This window comes from Phoenix dactylifera, chromosome 15 (assembly GCF_051530095.1).
Source record: "Phoenix dactylifera cultivar Ajwa chromosome 15, Ajwa_hap1_PhDact_Kaust_v1.1, whole genome shotgun sequence".
In the NCBI taxonomy this organism is placed as follows: Eukaryota; Viridiplantae; Streptophyta; class Magnoliopsida; order Arecales; family Arecaceae; genus Phoenix; species Phoenix dactylifera.
Genome location: NC_143204.1, coordinates 16,191,225 through 16,212,216, shown reverse-complemented (window position 1 = coordinate 16,212,216; position 20,992 = coordinate 16,191,225). Strand labels below are relative to the sequence as shown.

At 38.2% G+C, this 20,992-nt stretch overlaps 2 protein-coding genes across 3 annotated transcripts; one reads left to right on the top strand and one right to left on the bottom strand.

Moving 5' to 3' along the window:
- Nucleotides 1–399: 399 nt before the first annotated feature.
- On the bottom strand, nt 400–4,713 carry LOC103708250 (flavonoid 3'-monooxygenase CYP75B137-like). Its single transcript, XM_008793082.6, has 2 exons — nt 3,668–4,713; nt 400–1,181 (listed from the first exon to the last, which is right to left on the bottom strand). The coding sequence occupies exons 1-2, from the start codon at nt 4,577–4,579 to the stop codon at nt 540–542; spliced, it is 1,554 nt and encodes a 517-aa protein (XP_008791304.4). The 5' UTR covers nt 4,580–4,713; the 3' UTR covers nt 400–539.
- A 3,158-nt stretch (nt 4,714–7,871) lies between these two features.
- On the top strand, nt 7,872–12,864 carry LOC103708248 (ribosome biogenesis protein WDR12 homolog). 2 transcript variants are annotated; one of them, XM_008793080.6, is made up of 14 exons: nt 7,872–8,211; nt 8,307–8,407; nt 8,500–8,606; nt 9,891–9,926; nt 10,015–10,100; nt 10,361–10,428; nt 10,514–10,624; nt 10,717–10,848; nt 11,300–11,443; nt 11,737–11,845; nt 11,935–12,071; nt 12,167–12,202; nt 12,279–12,379; nt 12,572–12,864. In XM_008793080.6, the coding sequence occupies exons 1-13, from the start codon at nt 8,049–8,051 to the stop codon at nt 12,366–12,368; spliced, it is 1,320 nt and encodes a 439-aa protein (XP_008791302.3). In that variant the 5' UTR covers nt 7,872–8,048; the 3' UTR covers nt 12,369–12,379; nt 12,572–12,864. The 2 variants fall into 2 exon arrangements, with proteins under 2 accessions (XP_008791302.3, XP_008791303.3); XM_008793081.6 differs by having other exon boundaries at nt 7,901–8,211; nt 10,364–10,428.
- Nucleotides 12,865–20,992: the final 8,128 nt, after the last annotated feature.

The following is a 20,992-nucleotide window of genomic DNA, read 5'->3' as shown; positions in this document are numbered from 1 at the left end:
TCTTTCGTAAATAAATATCATGAAAAGTTGATTAACTTTTTCATAAACCAATTTTCCCAGATGCTTCTCTAGATGAAAAAGTTATTTTCCCATCAATTAATAAAATAATCCTTCTATTTTATTTCAGAATACCGCTAACCCAATGCAATATAATATTATAATTTTTATATATTAATACTTATATATTATTATAAATATAGAATATATTATTTATATATAGACAAAAGGTTTTATGAAAAATATTGATAGAACTTCATAATTTATCCGAGAAAGTAGTAATGCAAAAAGATATATGTACCAAATTCTAAAGTAAATTTTGAATATATAAAAAAATAAATTATTTTTTATCTAAATATTATCGGTAAAATAAGGCAATATGCTAACTAACTATACTAACAATTGGTAAATGGAAACATTTTATTATTAAGAGAAATAGTATGGCATGACAACACATGCATACACACAAAACCAAAGAGCCAGGAGAGGAGGAGGGGGTAGGGGTGGAAGGAGCATACAGTATACAATGAAATCTCCAGTGACTAAGACTGGTATGCCGTGGGGGCTAGCCTTGGAACAGGGTGCACCATCAATGGCGTAGCCCTTTGCAAGGTGAGCCCATAAGCCTCCTCCATGTCCAACTTCTCCGGCATCTGACCCTCCGGCAAGTCCCAATGAAAAGCATGCGCCAACGTAGCTGTCATGAACTGGACCATCCTTATACCCAGGCTCATGCCGGCACAAATCCTCCGGCCGGCGCCAAATGGTATGATCCCAAAGTCATTCCCCTTCACATCCATGCCCTCGCAGCCGCCGTCCGGGAGGAACCGGGCAGGACGGAACTCGAGCGGGTCACGCCACACGGCCGGGTCGCGTGCGATGGCCCATACGTTCACTAAGAGAGTTGCGCCCTTGGGAATGCAGTAGCCGGCGACCTCGCATTCTTCCGCGGCCATGCGGGGAAGGGAGAGTGGCGTCGATGGGTGGAGCCGGAACGTCTCCTTGATGATTGCCTGCATGAAGGGGAGGTTGGGCAGGTCTGACTCAGAGACGAGCCGGTCTCCGCCCACAACGGAGTCGAGCTCAAGCTGGGCCTTTCTGAGGATATCTGGATGCTTGACGAGTTCTGATAATGCCCACTCGACGGTGCTCGACGTGGTGTCTGTCCCTGCCGTGAATAAGTTCTGTGAAAATAAAACAGTTCTCGTCAAGATTTTGATAAGAGCCTTCTCAGCCCCTACTTCTTGACACCATTACTTCGTAGCTTTCAGTTGAGAAAGGCCAGTAAGCTCAGGCCTGGGAATCTGGTTCTCCACGACCTTTACATAAGTCCTAACTTTTTTGAGAGAAAGTCCCAGGCAATGGAGTTCGAGCTTATGGGGGCGTTTGGTAACCACAACAGGATCACCACGGTGATCTAAGATCCCTAGTGATCCGAATACTGGGGTGATTTGATCCCACTAATCTAAGATCAATGTGTTTGGTAGGCCATGATCCAGTGATTAAAAATCTTTGGATATCCATGAGTAACTTATTTGGTATGGTACAGGGATCCAAAATTACCGACTACATAATACCACAAATACCTTTGATATATTTTAGATGGATTTTTTGTGTTTTTAATTCTCATGAATCAAAAATGAAGCCAATATGCTAATTTCTATAATAGCTTCATAATTTTATCACACATTCTACTTTTAGTAGGCCTTATCATATATTTATTAATCATATAAAATATATTATAATAAAATATTAATATATTTTTTCAATATATTAATTATTAATATATATTTTTCAATATATTAATTATTAATATATTTATATGTTATTTTTCATTATAGAATTAATATTTTTATTTATATTTATAATAATTTTTTAATACTAATAATTATTTTGATTAGAAAAATAAGGTAAATAGGAGTAATATATTAAATATTTTCATTATATAAATATAAAATATACTAGTATAATTCTACTATAATTTAAAATTATCCTTCAATAATAATAGGATAATAATATGATTAGTAATATATTATAATATAATATATATTATTAATATAACATATAATATCAACATAATATTATATATATATAATATTGACATAATATATTGATAGTATATTGATATATCAATTTTTCTGCTAAATTGAGAGGTATTTTTGTCTTTAGCTTTCAACCCACTGCCCCGAGGTGATCTTGGATTTCCGACATCAAGAACGGATATCCCATCACGGAGTTGAAAGATAATTTAAGGAGTGAAAGTGATGTGTGATCATTACCACGTAGGATTATCGTGGTGCAACTAAATACGATAATCTCATCATCTCCGCCCACATCATCGATCCTTTATCCTAGGACGATAATCCATACCAAACGCCCCTTATGGAGCTTGGGCTCAAGCCTAAAACTTTTTCTGCTACCATTTGTATACGAAGACATGTATGAATATATATTTGGTCCTCTTGGAATATATTAGATGGTTATATAGGGATTCAGAAGTTTAAAATATAACTTATGACTGACCTGTCTACATACCTGTCTACATGGCTACAAAATTATGTAAGCACCCATCTAAAGTATGTTTAGTGGTTGAGATCCTCCCGTGACATGAGGTGGGGTAAGTGTACAGGCATCCCAATGTGCAACTTGTGATGCACCTCGTGGCCACAGGTACTTTTTTTATCTTTGAAGTGATGATAGGGGTACTGGCCGAAACATGACCACATGACATAGGCGGCATATTTATATGAAAAAGATAAAGGCATGGTACAAAAAAAAAAAAACAACAACTTTTCTTCTCGAAAGTGGTGGTAAAAAATGATGGTATAATTTAATGTAAAAAACAAAGATAGGACTTTTTATCTTAAAAGTGATGGTTGGGTTATAGGTCCATGGAGTTATTTAAACATTTAAAAAGCAAAAAAAAAACAAAGAAGTACACATTATTTAGTCTAGTCTTATACGTTGCTTCCTGCTTTTTTGTTTTTCCACAAGAAGTACAATGAAATATCAGTATTCAGGTCCCAACTGAGCCTCTCTTCGGCACATTCACGGAAGATTAAAGGCTTAGTGAGTTTCTTAGGAGTTTCCTAGAGGCACAATAGTTTGAACCATTATTTAGAATTAGGTGTAATGTCTCTATCTTGGTAATTAAAAACAAAAAGAAATAGGGTATGGTACTGTCGGGCAACGGAGCAAGCCCATGCGGTCAGGGCAAGTCCCCTTTGATTATTATAATTAAACGTGGAGGTGATAAAAAATCTTCTCTCTTCTAGAAGCCCATCAGAAATGCTCCCCATCCTTCCCTCTTTTGAGATGACTTTGAACTTAATCCTAAATTAAACTAACGACTTAATTATGAACCTAGCGTGTTCGCATAATTTTTTTTTCCTGCAAATCCTTCTAAATATTAAAATTTATATAAATATTATTTTAAAATTAATATTTATATTTTTATAAAATATTTATTATGTATGCTATACTTTTTATTTTTTTACATATATGTTTATAGGATATTTACGAAAAAAATCTCTTTTTTTTGGTCTAAAAGACGGTGTAAAAAAATGTAACAAATTTTACCAAAAGAATAAGGCAAGAGACAGTATTTCTATGCTTCTGTTTTTTTTTTTTGATCAGAAGCGGCATTTCAATGCTTCGGTTTGAAGCTTACCAGGAGCAGCGCTTTGATGTCCGTGTCGGTGAGCTTGGCACCCTCGCCGTCGAAGTCCAAGTCCTCGTCCTTCAGCCCGAGAAGCACGCTTAGGAGATCCTTCCCCCCTCCCCCGCCGCCCTCCGCAGCCCGGCGGTGCGCGGCGATGAGCCCGTCCAGGAATCCGTCGTAGCGGCGGTGCAACTCCTTCATCCGCCGTACCACCCCCTGGAGGTCCAGCCACCCGATCCCGGGCACGAAGTCCCCGACGTTGAAAACTCCGGCGAGCCTCATCAGCTCCACCACCATGTTCTCGAACTCCGCCGCCTTCTCGTCCTCCTCCTCCTGGAACACCCGCCGGCCCACCATGGCCCGGGCCAGCGCGTTGGTGGCGCACTTGTTCGCGGCCCTGCCCAAATCCACCAACTCATTCGCCCCAGCCCGATCCCGGAGGGCCCGCACGAGGAGCGCAAGCTCGCCCTCCCGGACCGGCCGTAGGTCCTCGAGGGCCTTGCCGGAGAAGAGGTGGACGTTGAGGAGCTTTCGGCGGGCCCGCCACCCGGGCCCGTAGGGAGCGAAGACCAGATCCTGGTAGTTGTAGGCGATATGCTCGGCGCCGGAGTTGGGCGGGCGGTTCGAGAAGTTGGCGTCGTGGGCGCGGAGGAACTGAGCAGCGACAGCGGCGGAGGCGGCTACGACGACGTCGACCGAGCCGAGGCGGAGGCGGAAGAGCGGTCCGTGGGCCCTAGACAGGGCGTGGAGCGTGTGGTGGGGTTTTGAGCCGAGCTGCGGGAGGTTGCCTAGAACCGGCCAGCCCCTCGGGCCTGGCGGCAGTGGAGCTCGGCTCCCTTTTGTCCTTTCCTTGGAGAAGAAGTAGTAGTAGAGGAGATAGGAAAGAAGAAGGGTGAAGAAGAGGAGGAGAAGAGGAGCCATGGATTGAGAGGAGCAGGTGTGGTGCACGATAAGAGTAAACTAGCTGCACTTATGCAAGTGGTTTTTAAACTTTGTGAGGTTATTGGACCGAAGATTTTATGAGTTTTTGTTATACCAGGTCTTTCGGAGGGTGGGGTCTTTAGAGGGATGGAAAGTAATTTATCCTCTTATTTTTTGTGGCTAAGGTTATGCATGTGGAGGTTCACCGGTCATTAATTTTACCTACCACCTTAGCGAAGTTATTTTACGGCGACTGGAAGGTTGACAGCTCGTGGCATTTTGCCAGCCTCGTAGAAGCCACCTACCCAGAAATATATGGGTGCACATACACGTGGAAGACGTAGGACGTGCCGCGTAGGACGATAACTTTGAACATAGGGTGCAGATAGCGTTATTGGAGGGTGGCAGGTGCTCTACGGCGATATGGTGGCGTCCAGCTAGTGATGACAGGTGTCCTGATTTGATACGTCAGGAACTTTTTATTGATGCACGCGGTGCGTGACGGAACGCAAGTGGCGCTGACAGATGTACGGCGGATCATAGGACGAATCCTTGCACCTAATAATTTGGCGACCAGTTTTTGTCAGAAGAGCTGAGGGACAATAATATCAGAGGCTTGGATTCCAAAGTTACGGATGTAGTCCTCGCATAATCGTTAGGTTCGCAGCAGGAAAAAGAAGAAGAAGAAAGCAAAAAAAGAAAGAAAGAAATGAGGAAGAAAGAAGAGTGATTAACCAAAAAGTAATGAAATGCTTCTTATTTGATTAGAATTTTTTTTAAAAAAAATTATATTTTTATAAAAATATATTTTTCATATGTTATTAAAAAAAATTTATATAAGGCGGGAATCACTGTATTTTTATTTTTTTACAAAAACATCATTTAGTATTAAAGAAATATTAAAAAAGCATTAAAAATCTAATTTTTATTAAGGGCATAATAGAAATTATACATAACTTTCACAGAAAAGTGGATGGCCAACCAAACATAAGCATTTTGAAAATTTGTCACTTTCCAATGATCAATCAAACATGCCAAAAGTAGTTTCTTAGTCATCATCTTCTTAGGAATTTGTTTCTCAAGAATCATATTTCTAGAAGGAAAAATTCTTCCCACGAACCAAACGAACCCTAACGGATTTCTACCGAAATTGTTCTCGACTCCTTATAGCTAGGCACACAGGTGTATCGGAAAGTCAACATAGTTGTTAATTAGGTAAACTTCCATGCGGCACATTATTTGAAAAAAAAAAAAAAAAAGATGGCTCCGATAGATGTTTTCCACCCACCGAGCCGGGCTATTCTAAAAAAAATTATAAAAGCTATTATTTGCTCCCAAAAAATATATTTAACAATTTTAATATTGAAATAATAAACATTATAATAATTATGATAGCAGTATTATAATAAAGATAATGGTATTATCTTTTTGTTCACTTTTTCTTGGATAAGAAATTATTATTTTTGACCGTACAATCATTTTAGTGGGATATTTAATGAAGAAATCTAAATTTTAAAAGTTAGAATTGTCTACGAAACAAATTGTTAACAATACTCATCATTGACACAAATCTTAGCTACTCTCCGGTAGCCATAGACAAACCCGTCCCTATTCATAACAAGCAAAACATCCGTACGATGTACAGAAATGAGGTGCAAAATAAAATGCATATAATGGTGCTGGATGTCTGTATATCTTTAGTATCTGTACATAGATGTATTTCATCAAGTTCAATCACATATGTGCACAACCTCATACTTTTATATAAAGGCCGAGAATTAAGCACAATTGGCCATCCAAAAACAAATATAAGATGACAAAATTTTTAATCAATAGGGACTCAATATAAAATAATAATCATTTTTAATCGAGCAGGTTGAAAAAAATATTTTTCTTTTAGATTAGATCAAGTGATATTAGATCTTATGATCCTCTCTTTGGACTGGAAAGCATCATATTAAACTCTTATTTTGGAACCATAGTGATCCATGCATAAGAACCTCGGGCATAGGCCAAATCCAAGTCAAGTATTTTTTTTCCCTTTTTTTCTTGGGAAGCTTGTAATCTATTATATACAGAAATATTCTTGATTAACTCACATTTTTTCTAAATCTGGAATTTCTTGATTTTACATTGCTTCGAGTAAAATTGAGGTACTTTTCAAAGCTCTCTAATTTTATTACATATTAGTTTTTTTTTTTTTTTTATGGGGAGAGCTTTCTCTGTTTGGAAGAGTTGTTGGCCGTAGAGCTTTTGGAGGTAGAGCTTTTGAAAATAGAACTTTTTGAAGTAAAAATTTTATGAAAATCTATTTGCTGTTTGGTAACTATATTTCTAAAGTGTCGTGCCATTTTAATATGTGTTTGGTAAACAAACTGAGAAAGTATTTTTGGTATGACAAAATAACTAAGAAGAACATTATTTTTTGTGAAAGAAAAAAAGTATGTTTTTTAGAAAGTAAATGGGATCAAACCATGGTTCTAAGGTGGATGTTGAAGATGTTGTTATTGGCATCCACATAACAAGCATAACCGATGTTTATTCTCATTGGCTTCTACTTCTCCAACAACAATAGATTGAGCCAAAAATGCTTCCCTTTTGAAGCACTGTGAGTTTTTTCCGGTTCTTTTCTCATAATATCAACCCTTTGCTCTGTAGATTTTGCTGTAACATTAGTGTTATTTTTTGCTAGCTCTATTGGGAAAAAAATTAAAATCTTTCTGATTGTGTAAAATTAACATAAGATACCTTTAACTAGGAAATGTATGGGCCCTCCTTTTTCTTATCACTAGGAGTTACATTTCATCGGCCATGCAACATTTCAATTAAGCTCCGATTGGATGAAAAATTGATTCAACTTGCATTCCTACATTAAAGCTTTTTTTTTTTTTTTGGTTTCCATTAGAACCATATCAAAGCATTAACCCTAGGTGACTAAAACCTAATCCAACCAAACCTAAGTTAGCCATGGCCTAAAAATTTCATAATTGGCTCGCAACATTTCGATTGAGCTCCGATTGGACGAAAAATTGATTTGACTTGCATTTCTATATTAAAGTTTTTTTTGTGTGTGTTTCCATTAGAACCATATCAAAGCATTAACCCTACGTGACTAAAACCTAATCCAACCAAACCTAAGTTAGCCCTGGCCTAAAAATTTCATAGTTGGCTCGCTTCCAGGTTAAGTTAGATTGGGTTGGGTTCGCTTCAGGAGGGTTGAGCTTGAGTTGAGCCATCTTAGCCGAGCCCAATCCCAAGTTTGCACACACTGGAATCCGGATCCTTTCCTCCAGAAAAACTAATCCCACCGGTCTCCCCTTAAACCCTGATTAGCTGCTCCCGCTCAAAACCCTAGCCCTTGCTCGGATCGCTCCCTCTATTATTTCCCCTTTCCTTCCGACCTCCGCCGTCTCACCGCCGACGAGCTGCTCCAATCTCGACACCAGGAGAGGGAGAGACAGAGAAAGATATGGAAGCCAATGGCGGCAGCATGGAGACCTCGAGACAGGTCCGAGTCCGCTTCGCCACCAAGCTACCACCACCGCTGCGAGTCCCGGCCACCTCCCTCGCCGTTCCCTCCAACCTCAGTCGAATGGGCCTCTCAGAGATCGTCAACCATCTCCTCAAAAACAGTACCATCCGCTCTGTTCTCTCCTAATTTTTGCTCTTTTAAGCATTGGAATCTTTGCAAACTCACGTTTTTACGATATTATGATATGTTGTACAGTGGATTCTGGGTACCAATTTCAACCATTTGACTTTCTTGTCGATGGCGAGCTCGTTCGAATGCCATTGGAGCAGTTCCTGTTGGCCAAGGGTATCTCAGCGGTATGTTTTATGGCCATTGTTCTGTCAAAGTTCTCACCTTTTTTATTTTTTATTATAGTTTTCAATGCTTGTTGGTATATTATGAATTGCAGGAGAAAGTACTTGAGATCGAATATATAAACGCTGTAGCTCCACGAAAACAGGAGGATCCTTGTTTACATGATGATTGGGTCAGTGCTGTTGATGGTTCTAATCCAAGGTACATGTTTCTGACGGGAATTTACCAGTTTCTTATTAGAGTCTAGTTTATCGGGTTACTGTCATCTTCTGTGTTTTTATTTTATACTTAGGACGACACTGGAAACCTTAGTGGCATGCCTGATTTGATAATTTGCTTTAGCTGAAATTATCGGTTTTCAATTGCACATGTTTAGTTTATTCGATGTCACTGGTGCGTCTTTCTGCGTTCTTGAAACTTGTCATGAAAATATTGGTGCTTGAATGAGTTGAAGATACAATCAGAGGGTAATGCAACACATTGTAGATTATGTGAAATGGGACTTGCTAGAATGAGTCGAAAATACAACCAGAGAGTAATGCACTGCATTGTAGATTATGTAAAAGGGGACTTGCTATTTTGATCACCGAGGCATGGAATGGGACCAGTTAAGATGGATGAAATTGAATTTTCTTTCAGAGATGATGTTAAAGTGGTGTATACTGTTATAAGGTGGACTTATTGTTGGAGGGGAAGTTTTGTATCTAAGCTTATAAACACCTTTTGGTTTCTATTTCACCAGGGGCCATTTCATACTGAGCTTACTGATTCCAAGACATAGCCTGAAGTACATTATGCAAACAAAAGGCAGCATGGTCTTAGATTGTGTAGAACTTGGTATCACTTTTAAGCATTGTTTCTTTCCCCTGATAATGAGACATAAAAATATCAACAGATAAAATGGTTATGCAGTTGTTAGCTCTTTGTATTGTGTTCTTTTCATTGTTGCTTTGCACACATTAGTTTACTGGTGCTTCTGATAATTTCTTGTTCAAATCAATATTCATGTAGATGGTCTAGACCAAGATAAAAACTTCCCTGTTTGAGACAGTAATTCCATCCCTAAATAGGAATACTTGATGAATGAACGTCCATATAGCCAACCCTGTATGGTTGGAAAAACACTTCCTGGTTATGGTTATTCCAATCTTTGGTTTGAATGTGCTACTTGAAGTTGGTTGCACCCTGGCACATTGTACTTATTGGTTATTTCTTTTTTTCATTGTTTGTGTTCCTCCTTCCACGAGATTAATATTATCGATTATGAAAGATTGGAACCCTTTGTTGTCTACTAGAAGGATTTTCCTGTATCTATTTTTGTCCTTAGTATTGAAGTAGAGTGTCTTTATATGTGACCTCCATATTATCTCTTGGTCAATTACATGCCAAATAGAATTAGATCACCTGTTCCTTTCATCTTGGTAAATTTGGCTAGCTATATATATGAGCAACTAGTCCACAATGCTAATTTGTCTCTTGTGGCAGTTTCATACTAACAGGGTGCTATGATGGTCTTGCCAGGTAAGCTTCTTAAAATCTCTCAGCAGAAGTTTTGTACTAACAGTGTGCATATCTAATTTGCTTTTTAATGATCTTTCTTTTTGATTAGAATATGGAAAGGTGGATCAGTGTGCACACACATTTTAGAGGGGCACAGTGGTGCAGTTACTGCTGCTAGTGTCATCAATCGCAAAGGTTGTTCTAGTTAAACTATCACTCTAACAATTCATTGTATCTTGCTGGATATGTTTTTTGGAGGAATTTCACTTTTTAGGGGAGCATGGTAGATTCTAAATGAGATTCCAGTCGTGTTTGAAAAACTAAGCTTTTCTGCATGTGCTCTTTGGCTACATGTTCAGCAATATAAATTTATAGTTGAATATATATGTGGATGTGCTTGATACCTGCTCTTTCTGAAGTATATTCACTAATTTAGTAGTCCTGTTCTTTTGCAGGAGAAGAGAGTGAAAACAGCTTTTATGTGGCAACTGGTTCAAAAGATCGGTCGTTGAGACTGTGGAAGGTATGCTATATATTGTACAAACTCCATTTAGAAGGAGGTATGCTTGTCTGCTGGCACAACTTAGGTATCTTGTACATCCTGAAAGTTTGATGCAGGTGAACATGTGGATCATCCACTGAGGATCAGGGCATATAAAATTTTTCAAGAGCACACCTCTTCTGTTCAGAGCATTTCTTCAGCTCCTTCTGGAGACATGGTCAGCTCCTCCTTGATTAGTGCCCGCCACATGCCTGTAAATATCAGCTCTTTTCTTTCAGTGGATTTTGATGTGAGTTTCCGTGCTTTTAGGTATGTTCAGGTTCGTGGGACTGCTCTATTAAGTTATGGGAAGTAAAGGAGTCTGAAGCAGAAGGTGATTCAGTGTCAATAAAGAAGAGAAAGCTTCTCTCTGATGCAGCAGAACAAGAGTCTCAGTTGGAGGTATCTCTGATCCTCTTTACAGACAGCTTATTTGGTTGATAACTTCAACTTTGGGATAGTGAAGTAGATCCATTTTTTCATAGACAACAGAAAGATTTGAAGACCTGATTTTGTTGATGAAGCCTAATTTCTGCAAAGGCTTTATGAGAAATCTAATTCAAGTGTCAGGGTCAACAGTTATATCAGAAATTGGCATGCGAAGAAAATGAAAGAAATCTTAGTGCACATCTTTGCTAGGAAAATTAAAGAGTAGAGTTCAAAACAGTAGTCAATTATAAGTGAGAACACTGAGAAACTATTGAATGGAATTATGCTCCTCCCAAATGTATAGTCAAGTAATGTTCAAGTGTTGAACCATGTGATATCATGTTGGTGAACTCCTTTTGTGTTGCTGGTGTCTTCTATTTTTGGTTTCGTAGCACTTCTGAGCTCTTTCTGGTGATAATTTCAGGGCACAGCCACTTCAACACTTGTTGGACATGCACAATGTGTTTCCTCAGTTGTTTGGCCGGAACTTCAGACTATATATTCAGCATCTTGGGATCATTCTATCAGACAATGGGATGTTCAAACAGGCAACGAGACCTGGAACATGGTATGATATAATTTATTCATCAAATTTCATGGGTGTGAATTGATGCTGCTAATGGATTGAAGATGACAGAAAATTGTAAGAGATCATGATTGCCGAGCTACTTAGTACCTTGCTTTAGGTTTTCAGACTTCATATTTGCAGCCATACATCTGACTCTGCAGACACCATTTTCAACTTCAATGCTTTTTCTCATTTCAAATGGGCATGCACTAATAATTAGGCTTGATTATATTGTCATTGTTTTCATATAGCTTGATATATGTGAGTTGAAGCATGAACGTCCTTGTCTATAGGTTTGTGGAAAAGCATTGAATTGTCTCGATGTTGGTGGGGAGAGCTCTGCACTTGTTGTTGCTGGTGGCTCTGACCCAGTTTTGAGGATATGGGATCCTCGAAAACCAGGTGAACAGATAGAAGAAATTATACATAAAAGAATCTTCTTCTAGTTTGCCCTCCATTCTGAATCAGACTTGGACAACCTATCTCTGCAGGAACTCTGGCTCCTATCTTTCAGTTTTCATCTCATTCATCTTGGATCACTGCTTCCAAGTGGCATACAAGGTCATGGTTTCATTTGTTATCGGCTTCCTATGATGGGAAGGTGATGTTGTGGGATTTGAGAACAGCGGTACAGTTCTATTCCTGCACTGCATTGTTTGATAATGTTCTGGTTGTATAAATGCATGCCATATTCTAATATATTGACTAACATTCTTGTTCCAGTGGCCCTTGGCAACTATAGACTCGCACAAAGACAAGGTATGTATTTTGCCCTGATCCTTTTGTCTGAGGAGAACCATTGTGTTTGCTGACTTGATTGCTTTGGTAAATGCAGGTGCTATGCGCAGACTGGTGGAAAGATGATAGCGTAATAAGTGGAGGAGCTGATTCAAAGCTTTTTATTTGTTCTGGAATACAAATCTAGTGAAGCACAGGGTATGTTCTATTTCAATTCCTTTTGCATGAGCTTTCTAAACTTCCTTCCTAAAGGAGTGCGTTTCATTTTATTTCTGCCTTTTCTTGTGGGTTTAGATGGTTGTTTGATATGTTGCCTTCCAACATGTAATGCTGTACTACATCATAATCAATCAACTCCTAATTTGTCCCTTTTGAATGTTTGCGGAGCAGCAAATATCATCACACTCCAATCATCATCCAGAACGTTAGCTGGTGAGAATGCAGAAAAAGATGAGTACAACGTAAGTTAAAGGGACGGAATTTTTTGGTCATCACCATCCTGACCAAAAAATGTGCAAAGAAGCCTTCAAGTGGGTCGGGATCAGAATAGAGTGAATTGTACTTTTCCATTTTACACTATATTTTTAATTGATGTTCTGAACACTACTGTTCCACAAGACATCACTTCAACTCGAAGGACATCGGGATTATGTTCTCAATCAAAAGAAGTTTTTATTTTTTTATTTTAAAAATTTTTAATCATATAAATGTTTTGCATAGTTAATTATTTTTAAAAATATAACATGATGATGATAAAGTTTGATAGTAATAATGATAAAGGCAATGATGACATCGATGGTGTTTACGATGGTTTGGTGGCAGTGGAGGTATCGTTGATATAATGAAAATGATGATGATAGTGGCGGTGGTGTGGTGCTTAGTGGCTACGGAGGTAATATTAGAAGTGCCAGCTATATAGTTGAGGTGGTGATGGCATGGCTGTAGGGTCAATAATGGTAGTGGTGTGCTGGCAATATGGTAGAGGCGGTGTTGGTAGGAGTGGTAATGGTGACAATGGTAGTGGAGACGACGACTGCGGTTGTGAAGAAGATGATGGCAGTAGTGGTGACAATGTTGGTCTTGGTTAAGGTTGCAAATGGATTCAGTTGACTTGTGACTTAATATATAAATGTTTTGTATAGTTAATTATTTTTAAAAATATAACATCATGATGATGATAAAGTTTGATGGTAATAATGATAAAGGCAATAATGACGCCGATGGTGTTTACGATGGTTTGGTGGTAGTGGGGGTACCGTTGATATAATGAAGATGATGATGATAGTGGCGGTGGTGTGGTGGTTAGTGGCTACGGTGGTAATACTAGAAGTGTCAGCTATATGGTTGAGGCGGTGATGGCACGACTGTAGGGTCAATAATGGCAGTGGAGTGTTGGCAATATGGTAGAGGCGGTGATGGTAGGAGTGGTAATGGTGACAATGGCAGTGGAGACGACGACTGCAGTTGTGAAGAAGATGATGGCAGTAGTGGTGGCAGTGTTGGTCGTGGTTAAGGTTGCAAATGGATTCAGTTGACTTATGACTTGATTCAATCTGGCCTATATAAATGTTTTGTATAGTTAATTATTTTTAAAAATATATCATGATGATGATGATAAAGTTTGATAGTAATAATGATAAAGGCAATGATGACGCTGATGGGATTTACGATGGTTTGGTGGCAATGGGGGTACCGTTGATATAATAAAGGTGATGACGGTAGTGGCAGTGGTGTGGTGGTTAGTGGCTACAGTGGTAATATTAGAAGTGCTGGCTATATGGTTGAGGTGGTGATGGCACCGCTGTAGGGTCAATAATGATAGTGGAGTGCTGGCAATATGGTAGAGGCGGTGATGATAGGAGTGGTAATGGTGACAATGGCAGTGGAGACGGCGACTGCAGCTGTGAAGAAGATGATGGCAGTAGTGGTGACAGTGTTGGTCGTGGTTAAGGTTGCAAATGGATTCAGTTGACTTGTGATTTGATTCGATCTGACCTATTTTAAAAGATCCATAGGGCTAGGTCGGGTTTCAAATGGGACCTGTTTCATATTTACAGGTAGTCTGAGTTTGTTGAATTTTAATCTGATCTGATTAAACCTGTTTGTTATCTAAGTCTAAGTCAGATTTTCATATCTACTGCCTGATCCAAACTCAGTATACCCGATGGCCCCATGATGGAAATGCTCTTCACAAAAGGCAGAGAAACAACCACCACCAAAATAAAGGAAAAGAACCGGCCACATGATTGCCCTAATGTTGCATGATCACAAAAATAAATTATTCAAATTATTATGGATACCCTAATGTTGCATGATCACAAAAATAAATTATTCAAATTATTATGAATAAAAATTTCAACGGACTACCTGGTACAAAATTGTACTTAGTTTTAAACCATTAGAGTAGAGTATCATCCTAGTTTTAAACCATTAGAGTAGAGTAGCATCCTAACAGGTATAAAGAATAAAACAATTTTGTTCTCCACCGAAAGCATGGAAGAAAGGCCCACAAAAAATGGCTTTTTACGTAAATTACAGGTATTTTCAGCTCTCACAATGGATTGGCCTCAACCGGAAAACTCAAGCCCAATGGCCGATAGAACCAGAACCAATTAAACATTACTTGATCAGGCCAGTTGAAAGCTAGGTCTTCTAGTTCTACTGCCATGAGGGAAGTCAGAGTTACTCTCTATTTTTCCCTTCCAAGAACCCATTCAATATCTCAGAATGTACGCTACAGCTAGGAAATTATGGTGGTTGACAAAGGCCTTTGAAGCGATCACTTCAAGAACTGATTTGTTTTCTATAAAGTTTTTGTTAGAAAATGATCCTAAGCTAGTATTTTCACAATAACAAAAATGTGCATGCTTTTCTAAAGCTAATGACCCGGATCTAAATTTTTTGGATTGGGATCGAGTCATACATAAACCCGACCTAACCTGAACGATCCATTGGGTCCAAAAATTTAGGATGTGGACTCAACCCGACCTAACCTAATCTTCTTTTGAGTTGGATCTGGGTCCAACATCAAGACCCGGATAAGGAACTAGGTCGGGTCAGGGTCAATCATGCCCCAGTCTGGCACGACCCATTTGTAGCTCTAGTGGTGGTAATAAAAATACAAGTTTTTTTATTTTTGAAAATATCGAAAGCCATGGTATCTAACTTTTATTTAGAAATAATAAAAATAATTTTTAAAAACTAAGAAATAAAACTAATATTACCAAACATATTTTGTGTCTGTTTTTGTATTTTTTTTAAAAATAGAAGATAAAAAATCAAATTGATGTCAAATAGGCCTTATATGTAAGTGCGGTACATGTTAGGCTATTTGAGTGAAACTGTTCGAGATACCCAAGCTCAACTTAACTTAACTATTACTGAGCTCAAGTCGAGCTTCAATAGCTCAAACGATTTTTTGAATTAAGCTCGAGTAGCAAAAATTCTTGCCTTGAAGGCTAGCGAGCTTAGTCGAGTATATATATATTTTAACAATATTATATTTTAGTAATAATATATAGTATTAATTTAATATTTTTAAATATAATATGTATATATTTAAAATTTGATATAACTTTTACTTTTAACTATATTTTTAATTATGACCAAGGCTCGAATTTGATCTCCAACTCAAGCTCGAGTATGGTTGAATATTCAAGTCATGCTTTTTTTCTTGATCGAGCTAAATTCGAGCTTGGATACTAAAGCTCAATCGATCTTGAGTCGAGTTTTGAGCTTGAGTACTTTGAATCAAGTCGAGCTCGAGCTCAAGCCTTTAGTTACTCGACTCAACTCGGCTCGATTGCATCTCTATTCTCTCCCTGATGTTGAATGTCTCCATGCCTATCAAGATTGGATTTGTATATGGAACTATTATTTGTAACCATCTCCTTAACTAGTGCTCTAAATCCCATCACCTTGTTAATGTTTGCAAGCTCGTTGAAGAAATGCCTAAAAGATGCTTGATTTCCTACTCTACCTCGATATGTCCTAATGGACCTCTTAGTTGAATAGAGGGTTGCCCAAAAGGGTATATAAAGTGTATCCAATAAAGCTTATAAGCAAACAATATATAGAGACGACGACTAGGTTTTTCTATTTTAATTATTAGATAATTTTAAAATTACATGGATCTATATAAGATCATTTATTTACAATCATAATGAAATGGTATATACTTGGTAGAATAACAATTTATAGCTACACAAACTATTGAGGGTAGTTCTAGATCTGGACCAAGATGATCTACTATAGAAAATTTATTGGTATTCAGAATATGGTAAAGTAGCACCAAGCTGGGAGGCTACACCATTTGTGGAGGTTACAATAGCTCTTTTTACAATATTCATATCTATTGCTTTTGAAATTTCTAATTTTTCTATTTTATTGGATGAGATTTCAATTTGGTACATAGGACCTAAAAAGACCTAGTTTTCGATCTAAAAAATATATTTACCAAAAAAATAAATAGATTTAGGATTATATGTGCTCTTTATGAATGAGATAAAGACGAAATAATTAAAAATAATGTACAAGTTCTTTTTTCTAGCAGACTTTAATGTTCTAGTAGAACAAGAGGGACAAAAGGAGGAAGAACCAATAGATGATCATGAAATTCATCCAAGAAGATCCATATGTCTAGTAATCAATACTTAATACGAAAAGAGTGCAATGGAGGAATCTATAAAAATTATTTAATAGGTTCTAGAAGGAATTCTTGGAGGTCCTTATGTGACTTTAATGATACGGAAGAAAGGACTTATTCGGTGGATCCCTCTTATTCATGTTTAGTCTCTATTTTAGAAGTAGTTTTTACATGGCTTTCTTCTTCCATTTCTTCCTTTTCTTTCATTTTTGAGGTTTGTTTCAATTTCTTGGTAACAGAGAAAAATTTTGATTCTTAATGAAGGAAAGGTTCATACTTTTGATTTTTGGGCTAATATGATGGGGCTATGTTATTCTCTCTGGTAGGTTCTTCTATGATTGGTTGTGCTAAGAAAAATTTTGAGCATTTCATGATTAGAGTTAGTTGATTATTAATTAAACATGATCTATTTTATTAAGTATTTGAATAAATTATGCATTATTTGTTTTCTCCTAATGATTTATAAATTTAAGTTTAAATTCTAAGCTTTATTACATATTAGTTACCTTATTAGAAAACTTATGATCTCCACTCCAACATAGGAACCATGGTATCAATCCTTTACCTTCTTGAACTTGCTCTTATGATTCAATGCCAATTATTTTCAAACTTTATGATATACCTTTCTTGTCTAAAGCCCATCACTACATATTTGCTTTGTAAATTACCTTTACCGCCATCTAATGATTGACTTTAATTAAAATTGGTCATTATCTTTTATTAGATCTGCACTCCACCATAATATCTATATTGAATCCATTTCATTTCAAGCTCTATTCCAAATACAATTAATTTTAATAATCGATCTTGTTATAAGAATTTAGCATTCAATGGATTCCTATCCCGCCTGAAGTGAACCTGCATTCACAACTAGATGATAACTTCAGTCTGAAACTCTTAGTCACTTATCTAGTGCTAAACATTCGAGTATATATCTTAATCTTAAATACGGTAGAAACCTTTTGATAATTAATCCAAATCCAGCCGTTGCATTGATTTTGATCGAGGAGAGACGAAAACTTAGATTGTATGTTACTTAGGGGGCAAAGCTCTAGAGTTGGCACAGAGGTGTTGAATTTCGGAGTGCTATTGGGAAGAGTCTATGCTTTGGCACAGAGATGAACATAAGCATTTTGGTTGATCTGAGGGGTCAAGTTGCTTGCAGGTGCTTGAGGGTGTCGTATGTGTTCAATTCGATAGGATTGCTGAGCAAAGATATATAGGTGCATGCTTGGCTATAGGGCTGGACTGCAGTGCATTTATATATGCCCGAGGGAAGGATTTAGGATGGTTGGCCTTGGTGTGTGACTGTATGGGTGTTCGGTAGGAAAATAGTAATTCCGTGATAAGTTATCTCCTAACTACTTTGGGTAAGATGAGTTTTTGGGCCGGATATTTTTAATTTTGAAGAGTCTAAATTTTTCAAATTTAGAGGATGATATTTTTTTTAAAGAGGAAAGGATGCGAAAATCAGTCTGGGCCTATTTTGACATCAAGTCGGCAGGCCCAAGCAAATGCTATTTAAAATAATAATAAAAAAATAGGGTTGAAATAGGGGAAGCGCGATCACGATCGTGAGGCGGACGAACACCATCGAGCCATTGGGTCAGTTTCCAATCGATGAACGGCCGGCGTTATATCCTTTTCCGAAGATCCTTTATTTAATCCTCTTGTTCCTCTACAATTGATCACCATCGAGCTTAGTCGTGTCCCCTCTCCCTTCTTCCTCCTCTCCGGCGGCCGCCGTGCCGCCACAGTTGAGCACCACCACCCGAACCCTATTTCCTCTCTGTCGAAACCTCTTTTAGTCTATTTCTTTTCCAGTTCCGAGATCCATCGCCCTTCTTCCCGTCGAAATCCGCCGTCGTCGGCCGAGAGTCACCGCCATCTCTGCTCGCCGGAGAGCCCCTTGCCCTCTCGCAGTCTTTGTGGTCGAGGAAGCTGCCACCGAAGCCAATCTCCCTCCTTGCTCTGTTTTTCCGTGCATGCAGTCGGATCGCAGCTACACAATGGAGCTGTGGCCATCTCCCTGGCCCTCCTTCACCTTCTTTTCTCCCTTAAGCTAAGCCCCGCCCAGGTGCCCTGTTTCACCAATTTCTTGTTGTTTGTTTTACCCATTTCTTGTCCATTTTTGACCCATTTCCTCCGGCCGCCACCATTGTCTGCCACCTCGAACTGGTCGCTGACCCACCGCCGCCGGAGCCAAGTCACCATCACCACATCACAACCACAACTAGTGTTCGTCCTTTTTCCTTCTTCTTCTTCTTCTTCTTCTTCTTCTTCATCTTCTCTTCTTTTTTTCGTCATCCTTTTCATATTTTTTTTCCTCTCGCAATCGCACACATTTTTTCTCTCCTCTCGCGCCTTCTGGGTGACATGCGGACCATATATGAGTTCTTCGTGATCTCCTCTTTCCCCTGTTGGTCGAACCAGACCAAATACGCCAAGACCATGGTTGGTCCTAAACCAAGTGGAAGCCCAACAATCCAATAGGAGTATCTCTCTCATTCTATTTGCTTCGAAATATTCCGATTATATTAAATGAAGATGTTATGGAGAGACCAATGGGGCTGTACATTAGGTGGTCTCATTTATAGCCGACCATTCAGAAGAGAGGGCATGTGGGTTAGAAAGAGAGAGCTATCTAGGACACTATGAGATTTGTTGTATTTTTATTTTTTTTTGGATGTATTCTCACTAAAAGCGTATGATTCCTCCATTGCAGTAAAAAAAAAAACTTCATCCCGATCGTGGGAAAGAAAACGACTTGATCCTCCTCAACAAGAGAAGCGTGTTTTCCTTTCGGATCAGAAAAATTGAGATCAGGAGGCAATATTACAGAATTTGCATGCTTTTTGAGAGGAAGGTGCCATCCAGAAAGTCACACGGACGTATTTCAAGCGGTCAGAGAGATAGCTAAACATTAAACGTAAAACCTAACTAAAACTCAAATTTAACACTAAAATATGTTCTAACATCGTTAGAAGAAAATTCTTTTCTTAAGTTCAATTATTTTCTCTGTAAAACCCTAGTCTCCCTTCTCCGAATTCATTCTCCACAGCAACATCAATGTATACTCGAATCAACATGAAGAACTACCCCTGACAATTTTTACATTCACATTTTGGCAGCAGCCTACATTTTAGGAGCTCTGCACAACACATCCTGCATATCTTTGCATGGTCATAATTCTATTTCATCGCCATCATTTTAAGTCATGCAAACCATCAATAAATTATTATTGCTTTTTACTCCACATGTATTCGAACAAATGTAACAGAAGCAGTTGCAAGCAGCCACTAACAGAAGATACAAAAGGTCTTCGAACGATGTTAATCATAGAACTGTCATATTCTAATGCCTTTGTTTGGATGCACGGTATCAAGAGCTGTACATTGGATCCTCCACAGACGAAAATATCTCTAATAGGTCAGATACATGTCGGTCTCTTCTCGAGAAAAGCTTGAATCAAACTCGGCTTGAAGCTAAACAAACCGAAGTTTGAACTACAATACGGGCCCCGAGATTGATTTCAAGCAGAGCCAAAAAAATCAACCCAGCTCGCTTAGACTTCGCTCAATAAGATTTGAGTACATATAAACTCTATATAAAAACATATTTTATATGATTGACAATTGAATTAAGATTTTAATTGGTGTTATTTTTTAAATTTTTTTGGATCAATTAAATGGTAATCTGGATACGAACCAAACCTTACATCAAGCTTGAAATCAAGAATTGAGAATTCATCATTTAATCTTCAACTGATTAGAGCTCAATATAGAATTATCCAGCATAAGCCCTTGGTCAGCTCAGTACGAAATTAACCTCGAATTGAGCTCAAAATAATGATAAACAAATCAAGCTTGACCAGACCCAAACTCGGTTGAACCTCCTTGGTATTAATGGGGTTAAAGCTTTGCATTTGATCACTGCCATTATATTCAAACAATTCGCGCCGGGCCACATTCAATGTTCAACTTCTTGGCTTTTTACATTTCTGTTACTCATTTTTCTTTTTCTTTTTTTTTCCTAAACTACAGTTCTGATATAGTTCTGTTACTCTTCCATAACACTGTTCTGGGAGTAATTTGCACTCCAAAATTAAATGATTGGCTGGTAATAAGAAGAATGACTTATTTGGCCATTTTAACTAGATAATTATT